The sequence below is a fragment of the Morus notabilis genome, unplaced genomic scaffold (assembly GCF_000414095.1).
Source record: "Morus notabilis unplaced genomic scaffold, ASM41409v2 Scaffold151, whole genome shotgun sequence".
Taxonomy (NCBI): domain Eukaryota; kingdom Viridiplantae; phylum Streptophyta; class Magnoliopsida; order Rosales; family Moraceae; genus Morus; species Morus notabilis.
Window position 1 is genome coordinate 430,515 of NW_010367153.1, and position 9,889 is coordinate 440,403.

At 34.8% G+C, this 9,889-nt stretch overlaps 1 protein-coding gene across 2 annotated transcripts; it reads left to right on the forward strand.

Moving 5' to 3' along the window:
* The first annotated feature begins 5,539 nt into the window (after positions 1-5,539).
* LOC21402402 (katanin p60 ATPase-containing subunit A1) lies at positions 5,540-9,599 on the forward strand. 2 transcript variants are annotated; one of them, XM_024174695.1, is made up of 7 exons: positions 5,540-5,993; positions 6,606-7,077; positions 7,240-7,437; positions 7,890-8,134; positions 8,513-8,671; positions 8,787-8,874; positions 9,054-9,599. In XM_024174695.1, exons 1-7 carry the CDS (start codon positions 5,872-5,874, stop codon positions 9,333-9,335), a joined length of 1,566 nt encoding a protein of 521 aa, XP_024030463.1. In that variant the 5' UTR covers positions 5,540-5,871; the 3' UTR covers positions 9,336-9,599. The 2 variants fall into 2 exon arrangements, with proteins under 2 accessions (XP_024030463.1, XP_024030464.1); XM_024174696.1 differs by lacking the exon at positions 5,540-5,993 and adding an exon at positions 6,002-6,098.
* The last annotated feature ends 290 nt before the right edge of the window (positions 9,600-9,889 follow it).

The window sequence follows — 9,889 nt, forward strand, 5'->3', positions numbered from 1 at the left end:
ATAAGATTAATGTGAACTGAATATATCATATTGGGTTATGATTATTAATATAGAATTGAGAATTCTAAATACACATATTAATTAATTTGATTAATTAATATTAAAATTATTTTAAATTAATATGGATGATTTAGAGAGATTTTTTTTTCTCCACGTTTCCTTCTTCCCCCTCGTTAATATATATATATATATATATATATTTAAAAGGAAGGAAACGTGCATGTGCATGGTTCCTCAAAAAAAAAAAATGAAAAAGGGAGTGGGAGGAAACGTGTTGTTGCACGTTTCCTCTCCTGAGGAAATGGAGTAAATGTGCGGTTGCACATTTACTCAAAAAGGGAATGAATGCTGTTCATAAGAGAAGTAACGAAAAAAAAAAGTTTTTTTTTCTGAGAGAGTGAATAGATAGAAAGAAAAAAAAAGGAACGGGAGAACAAAAGAAAACCAAAGAAAATTTCTTGAGTGCCATCATATACTTTTGAGAAAAGTGAGTGATAACTATAGGTGGCTTCCCTATTCATCCATCTCATGTGTTGAGAAACCCATTAGAATGCCCACACGTTCGAGTTCACGTTAATCCGGAGATACATTGAGAAAGAACCGAGGTGTTCTTAGAATTTAAGAGCTCAAGACGGTGTTAGAGGAGTTCAAGATTTTCGTCCTAATCGAACGACGGTCAAATCCTCATTCCTTTCTTTAATGTCTTTGTAATTAAATTAACATGAAATAATGATCGCATTAAATTTTAATTTATGTGATTCGATCCATACCACGCTTCCGCACAATTTTTTTTTTGAAAATCCGGTTTGAGAAACCAACATAATTTTGGTGTGTTTTAGAGGAATCTCTGGAGACGAGTGTGGTGGCGGGTGCGGTGCAGTGGGGGGGCTGTCGGAGACGAGTTAGAGGAAGTTACATCTTTCCAATGGCTTTGGACTGGTTGTTAGAGGAAGTTACATCCCGGGAGTTCTTAGATTTCTTGTTGGGAGGCTCACTTTCGAGCTAGATTAGGACTGTCTTTGGTCAAAATTTGAGTTGGAAAATTTCTCACCAGATAACTCACTGTTGTTCCAAGCTCTGTAGTCATCTTCAATAGCCCAAACCGCTTGGTCACTTGACCAATTCTCACTGCCACTATCGGTAATCACCTAAACCACGTTTTCACGCCCATAATCCATTGAACAAAGGAGAAATCAAGAAAACCAAAACCCTAAGCTCTTCAATGGCAAATATAAAAAAAAAATACCCAAATGGAGAAATCTCCAAATCCTCACAAGAACCGATCAAAATCTTGGTTTTCTTTCCCTTTTTTTGGCCGAAGATCTGGTGAAGATCAAGAAAATAGAGAGATTGTCATGAGCAAGATACTTGATCTGTTCTTGCTTTTGAATTTATGAACTTCATTTTACGATTGTTTTTCCCCTTTGAAAACCTCTGATTTAGGACACAACAGGGACAGTGGGTAGTTGAGGCTAGTCAGGCATGGTAGAAACTGGCGTGAGTGATGGGAAAAAATGAAATGGAAAATGAAAAATGGATTTAATCCGTTTTCAGATTTTTAGAAAACGACAAAAACGTTTTTGTTTTGTAAAATTTTTTACACCAAATACATTTCTGATAGGCGTTTTCATTTTTTAATCTCGAAAAACGTGAAAAATGAAAATGAAAATAAAAACAAACAGGCAAAATAATTTTACTATAATATTTTCCTCTCATAAAAAAATTAAATTTTAAACTTTAAAATCAAGAATCATAATTTGTATATACCTTCCAAACATGCCCTTAATGTTTTAAAATATTTTAGATTTTTAAAAAAATATTGATTTCTATTTAATTAATAAAAATGGTAGTTTGGACATTACACGTCCTAAAAATTAGTTTTAAGGTACAAAAAATATGTTTTTAAAAATGTTTAAGTGTCGTTTTAATATTATCAAAAACATGGAGTATCAAGAGCATGTTTCACAATAATACAGGGTACCAAAATGATTTTATCTCTTTTTTTCAAAAAAAAAAAAAAGATCACTAGGAGTTTACTTTTAAATCATAAATGACAAGAGAACTATTGAAAATGAATTTTAAAAGCAAAATCAACCTTAGAACTGTTGGGAATGGTGTCCTAAAAGCATGAGATGTAATAAGATATTTATTATTTATTTAATAAAAGAGTTTATTCATTATTTTATGTGCATATATTATTGAATATTTTATGAATATCATTGAAAATTTCATGATTATTTATGTGACCTTAAATATTGTATATAAGCGTTATATACGAGATGATAATATTTAAAGATAATAATCAAAACGATGTTCGTAATGAATTTAATTAAAGTTCAGAATATTTAATTAAAACATTACTAATTCATGTCATTCTCATTTAGAATGGAACGGTGTTATCTGCACTGTTAATATAGCGAGATATTGAATGAGCGTATTACGCATAATGAGATTATGTGGAACTGAGATACATACACAATATGAATTTCTGATAATTTTCATTAAGTATAGAAATTCTAATTGAGTTTATCGATGATCATATATAGAACGATTTTAATCATGAGTTATTAACATACTCTTATTTATGGATTTGTGTCATTTGATTTACTCGGTACGGATTTTGAGATGTTGAGTCCTATTCCTTATATTTTGGAGACATGATGAAGTAGGTAGCCGAGAATGTCAATATACTTCTATTCCTTTTTGAGAAAGAAGTAGATAATAATTTTCTTGAGCATTGATTTGGTACTTGGACTAGTAGGAGTTCCGATTCATGAATTTGTTTTATAAATCATTGTCCATTAGAAATCAACAATACTTAAGGATAAAGATGTAATTAGAGAGGTTAACGGATTTCACCTAACTATAATTGTAAATTATTTATGGAGGATTAATCTATATGTAATGGCTATATTAAATGGACACTTCACAGTTTAGAAGTAAATTATATATATAATTACGAGAGTGTAATTCTAAGTTTATAGTAGAGTAACTTTTAAAATTAATAAAATGAATGAATTAATTAAAGAGTTATAATTAATTATTAATTTTATTGGAGCTCAAAATTATAGGTCCATGAGTCCCCGCGTCGTCATTTTAATACTACAAGACACTAAGAGTAAAATGAAAATTTTAAAATTATGAAATTCTAAATAGAACGCTCAAGAATAATTAATTATAAATTAATTATAAATTAAATAATGTGATTATTTAAATTTAAATTTTGGAACATACATGTGGAAGAGTTCACATGGTATACATGCCCAACACTGTGAAAATCCATATAGGATTCAGTTGCTTGCTCTTTAAGTTATCCAATTGACTTATTTGATAAGTTGTCTAATTGAAATTCAAATTAAATTAAGTTTGACTTAAATTGGAATTTGAATTTGAGTTAAAATTGGACTGCAGTATAAAGGAGAATATTTTCTCGTTCTCTATCTTTAATTTGCGCCAACCACAAGGGAGAATATCCCTATGGTGGCCGGCCCAATAGAAGAAGAGAGTGAGGAGATTTTGTTTCTAAAATCTATTAGAAGTGGGAGATAATTATCAAGCTTTATCTTGGAGATAAAGTTTAGATTTCTTCTGAGAGTCTGTCTATTACTCTATAAATAGGAGATTGCAGAAAATTGAAGAACACAATTTTTGCTCTCCCTATCATATAGTGGCCAGTTTTATGGAGTAAGGCAAAGGAAAAATTTTCTCTCAAAATTTCACATCATGCATGTGTTGGTGTTCGTGAAAAACTTTAGTGTTTGAGTGCTAATCCCGTTTTATTTCAGGTGTGCCCACGCACATCATTGTAGATTCAAGGAATTGACAAGGAAAATTCGAGTATTCTAAACAAGCTTGGAGCAAGGAACGTTCGTGGTCAAAGAACTCAAGTTATCAACCTAATTGTTCGATAGGTAAATTTATTCATAAATTAATTTAATTAATTCAATCATACATAAATTAATGTATTATATAGAGTATCTCAAAGGTCTATTAAAATTTTTATTATACACTATCTGCTAAATACACGCTTCCGCATAGGAAATCATTTTCAAAGCAAACAAGAGCTGCAAGTACGAATTGGGCTAAATAGGCTAGCCTGAGGCCCGACTGAGGTTTTCAAGCCAGTAAGATTATTCGGGTTGGCTAGATCGGTCCAAAAGACCTCTTTTTTATTTTTTATTTTCTAAAAATACCTTATAAAACTCCGAATCGGACTAGGCCTGTCAGGATTTAAGGCTAGTCTGGGTTGACTCTCTATCCTTTAGAGTTGACTGGGGTCGGGTCAGGAAAGACGACCCAAACTTTTACCTCTAATCAACTTTAAACTCACAGGTGAACACCATTCCCACCATAATTTCTTGCCTTTCCAGTATTGTCGCAAGTACTTTTTTTTAAGGTATTGTCAAAAAGACATGGATTTTTTTTGCTAAGGAAAAAAGACACAGACTTTATTATTTAATATAAGGGGGACTATTGTGTCATCGCATCCCATCCCTCTTGTCATTTTAGAAATTCTGTAGCCCACCAATAAAACGGAAAGGCCTGACTCAAATTTTTTTGAAAGATGGGTCCAGAATTCACTCATATCACCGCACACTCAACACTGTACAACACATTAATTAGGCATAGGTCTTGAAGTGGGGGATGTGGAGTCTTGATCGAACTTTGGGCACACCCTGTAAGAAAAAAAAAGAAAGACATTTTTACCGCTACACCAATCCATTAGTGGTAAAAAGAAGGGAAATAGTAGAAAATATGTCAATATGAAAAGCTTAAGAAAGTATATAGGCCAATTTTTAGTTATAGAAATTAATAAGCCATAACTTGTCAAGTTATGGTTCATAACTAGATAAGTTATGGATAAACTTGTCAAGTTATGGTTTATAGCCAGACAAGTTATGGACAATTATGGACAATAAATTGTCAAGTTATGGTTCATAACCAGACTAGTTATAGACGAAATAGTAATTTGGCCTATTTATTAACTTATGTAAACTATTGGCCTATTAATTTTAATTCATCTGAAGTCTTGGCCTATTTCTCTCTTTATCCCTAAAAGAAAGAGCCTTACTTTCACATGTTGAAGTGATGCACTGTTTAAATTAAAAGCTTATGTCCCGTTTAGAAGGTATACTCAAACTATGATTCTTAATTCTGACATTTAAAATTTAAATTGTTTTATAAGAAGAAAACAATGTAACAAAATTAATAATTTAAGTTTTGAGTATATGAAACAAACAAGACTTTAATGTTGTCATTCGAACAAACACTATACAAATCAAGTTTTGAACTTGAAATAAATGTCACTCACACTATAAAAGAAAGGAAAAAAATTTACGGAATCTGACTAACGGGCAGGAGAACAGGAAAGAAAACTAACGGGGAGTAACGAAATGATGCGATGGGTTAAATCATTAAGTGGAAGTGGGCCCACATTATCTTAAGCGGGCTAGCTTTAGCGTTCAAAATGGGTTGCCCAAAAGGAAGAGGCCCACAGTTAGAGACAGCCGACACATTCGTTACAGAACCCAACCCAAAATTAGTCCACCAACCGCAATCATTAGTCAGATTCCGGTGTCACTGCTTTATCGGAAAGGGGCAATTTGTCAATTCGTATACCTCCCCAGTCCCCACTTTGCCCCCCTCCGTTACCGGGAAACGTTTAAACGTCGCCGTCAAACTCCCTGCTCCATCAGCTCAGACTATAGAGAGAGAAAGGAAGCAAAACTGCGACAGGGGAGAGAGAGAGAGAGAGAGAGAGAGTTTTGTTGAGTTACTCTCCCTGTCGGAGAGAAATCTTCTTCCACATGAAGGGGAATCGTACGGAGAATTAGGGTTTGCGTTTGGGAAATCTAGAGAGAGAGAGAGAGAATGGTAGGTGCAACGCTTGCGGGACTCCAAGACCACCTGAAGCTGGCGAGGGAGTACGCTCTTGAAGGACTCTACGACACCTCCATTATATTTTTCGACGGTGCTATTGCTCAGATCAACAAGTACTTCTTCTTCTCTCTCTCTCTTGAGCACTCTTCAGATGTTCTAGATTTTGATCATTTTATCTCTCGGAATTTGAGGTCCATAGCATGATTAGCGTGGGAAATGTGAGTGTTCTTGGTTTTGGATTGTTAGTTTCTTTTCTTTGATTGATTGTTGGCAATCTGCGATACAGTTTGTTCCTACGTTGATCTAATTTGTTTGAAATCAAATATACCGAGGCTTATTACATTAATTGAAAAGCAAATGAAGAATTTGATGTCTGATATGCCAAAAAGTGCATAAAAAAAGTTTATATATATATATATATATGTATACACTGATAGTATTTGCTTATTTAGCCTTTCAAACTACAAATCTAGCGAAACAGTCGTGGTTTTCTTAATTTTAGGAAGGGAAAATGTGGGCTTAGCTGTAAGCTTTATTTTAGTTCTTCCATGAAAATAATTTATTGGCACTTTCTCTTACCAGAGCAGGTAAAGTTAAGTGGATCTTTTTCCGTTTCTTTTGTCAGTTGAATATCAAATAAAAATAGTGGATTCTTATGTTACTTTGGTGATGGATTGGTTCATATGTTCACTTTATAAGGATTTTATTGTCTTCCTCGGTTTTAGGCACCTAAACACAATTGACGACCCTTTGATTCGCACAAAATGGATGAATGTGAAGAAAGCTCTTTCCGAGGAAACGGAGGTTATGAAGCAATTAGATTCAGAGAGAAGGGCATTAAAGGAAATTCCGATGGGACGACTGCCTGCTTCCCCTCCAATAAATACGAAATCTTCATTTGTTTTTCAACCATTAGATGAGTATCCAACTTCTTCAGGTGCTCCGATGGATGATCCTGATGTTTGGAGGCCACCAAGCCGGGACTCCAGCAGGAGGCCTGCAAGATCTGGTCAAGTCGGTATGAGGAAGTCACCACAAGAAGGTCCTTGGGGTCGTGGTAGTACTACAAGAACAGGCACAACTGCCCGTGGTGGTGCAAAATCTGGGGCATCGAGCAGGGTTAACTCAGGAGTGAGAGCATCAACTGCTGGAAAGAAAGGTGCTGGCTCAGGAAAATCTAGCAAAGCGGATTCAGCAGTAAGTTTCATCATTTTGATTACTGAGGCTTCTTGTTATTATATTAAATTTGATGTTCTTATAGAGTTCATGGTGTTTTCTTAATTAATTTTCTTTACGGATCTGTGAAAATTTCACATTTGTCTGCAATCTGCTTATTGTTTTGTTGTTGGAATTTGTCAGAATGGTGATGCTGAAGATGGAAAGTTAAAGAAAAGAGAGTATGAGGGTCCTGATCCTGATTTGGCTGCAATGCTTGAAAGGGATGTGTTAGAAACCAGTCCAGGAGTGACATGGGATGATGTTGCAGGCCTGACTGAAGCGAAAAGACTTCTAGAGGAAGCTGTTGTCCTTCCTCTGTGGATGCCAGAATATTTCCAGGTAATCTTGAATGATTTAAAAAATCATATTTCTATCTTAAAATTCAGTTGGGAGTTCATTTACTACTCATGACGTCAGTTACAATTTAAGTTTGTCTTTTAATGATGGGCATCGTCATTGGCATGTAACTTCTTCCTATCACTTAGCCTTAGCTGCTGGAGCCAAAGGCTGTTTTCTTGAGCTCTTGCACTTTTGACTAATCTTTATTAAGATTTGTTTTCAAAGGCAAAATAACATTGGTTGGTTCACTGCAGCTTGATCACAAAGGAGGTAAAAACTATATTCACTGCAATGCCAAATTCACACCCTTGATTTGAATCCAAGGTTTCTATTGAGATCCGCTTCCACATACCTTCATTTCAGTGAATTAGTATATTCTTTCACATGCATTTTGAAAATGTCTTTGCTTTCATAAGCCAGTTCAGAGTAAGTTTGCTGTTTCTTGGCTCCAGGGAATTAGGAGACCGTGGAAAGGTGTTCTTATGTTTGGTCCTCCTGGAACTGGAAAGACATTATTAGCTAAAGCTGTTGCTACGGAGTGTGGCACAACATTTTTCAACGTTTCCTCTGCTACTTTAGCTTCAAAATGGCGTGGAGAGAGTGAGCGCATGGTTCGGTGCTTATTTGATCTTGCACGAGCTTATGCTCCAAGTACAATCTTCATTGATGAGATTGATTCTCTCTGCAACGCCCGAGGGTAAGGACTAAGATACATTCTAACATCTGGTTAATAGTTTTATGGGCCCGTTTGTGAGGTGTATTTGAATCATGATTTGGGTTTTGATTCAAATTCTTTGTGAGAGAACTATTGGCGGGAATTTTTATTTTTATTTTTTTATTCAAATTCTTTTTGAGAGTAAAACACTAGCATAATGATGGTTTGAGTTTTGAGTATATGTACCAAACAACCCCTATATGATTCTAATCTTATGTATTCTAAGGAGTGTTCTACATGTAATAGATTTTATGCATATCTTTCTGGTGTACTTGTGTGCCCGATTGCATGGGAATTTTGATTATACCTCAAGTGTTTTTGCTTGTGTTGAAACCTAATGAAGTAAATTATTTTCTTCAGAGCATCAGGGGAACATGAGTCATCTAGAAGGGTGAAATCTGAGCTTCTAGTTCAGGTAGATGGTGTAAACAATACTTCGACGAATGAAGATGGTAGCCGTAAAATTGTGATGGTTTTGGCAGCTACTAACTTTCCTTGGGATATAGACGAGGCATTAAGGTAGTTTTGGTTTTTCTATTTGGAGTTGAGGCATCATCACTGATGTTGCATTAGATTGGATACTGAACTAGATCTCATTTCCACTTTTCTCTGATTGGTGGCAATCCAATTTCAGGAGGAGGCTTGAAAAGAGAATTTATATTCCTCTTCCAAATTTTGAGAGCCGAAAAGAGCTTATTCGGATCAACTTGAAAACTGTTGAGGTAAATAGAGAACATATAAGAGAGTGCGTGTGTGTGTACAAGAAATTTAAATGGTTGTTTTCCTTCATAGAGAACATTTAGGATGTCATCATTTTATATATAATTTTTCTTTCTAGATATGACCAACCCAGTCTCCATGTGTAGTGATCCTTGAAAATGATTGTATACATCTGTTTCAGGTGGCCCCTGATGTAAATATTGATGAAGTGGCTCGTCGAACTGGGGGATACAGTGGTGATGATCTCACAAATGTTTGTCGAGATGCTTCCTTGAATGGAATGAGGCGTAAAATAGCCGGAAAGACGCGTGATGAGATTAAGAACATGTCGAAGGATGAGATTTCAAAGGACCCTGTTGCCATGTGCGACTTTGAAGAAGCATTGACAAAGGTCCAAAGAAGTGTTTCTCAAGCTGACATTGAGCGGCATGAGAAATGGTTCTCAGAATTTGGATCAGCATAGAGATGGAGATCAAGCCATAATCGAAATGAGTTTACTTTCCGACCGGTCTGGCTTGTTGAATGAGAGTGATCATGTCTACTAATTGTTTCTTGATACTTCAGTTATTGTTTCCTGGCGGAATTGAGTTGTGTAGTTGAAAATTGTTGGAAAGCTGTATTGTTGTGCAATTTGTATCTTAACACGTCATGTAATGTAATCTAATTTTCCTTGCTTGCAAAACTATTATGTTTTCATTTACCATGTTAAAATCGCAAGAAATTAATCTGCAACAAGTTTCAGACTCATTTCAAATGAAGATTCACGCAATACCCTTGTGATTGAATGTTTCCATTACTGACCTTTTCGAAATCTTGAACAAATGTTTATAAACCATTCTATATGTGACGATCCTCCTATGAGGCCGTCACTGTAACTTAAACTTTAACTTGTACTTACTGGGGTTTCTTAAAATTTGCGGAACATTTTTTTTTTTTAATATAAGAAGGAATACTTTCATAATTTGTAACAATAATTTCAAATAAGTGAATCACTAAATTTCTTAAAGCTTTTTTTAA

Bases quoted from the DNA above. Each gene is read 5' to 3' on its own strand.
- LOC21402402 (XM_024174695.1), top strand. From the start codon at position 5,872: ATGGTAGGTGCAACGCTTGCGGGACTCCAAGACCACCTGAAGCTGGCG. The intron at 7,078-7,239 runs GTAAGTTTCATC...GGAATTTGTCAG, and splicing joins CTAGCAAAGCGGATTCAGCA to AATGGTGATGCTGAAGATGG. The intron at 8,672-8,786 runs GTAGTTTTGGTT...ATCCAATTTCAG, and splicing joins GATATAGACGAGGCATTAAG to GAGGAGGCTTGAAAAGAGAA.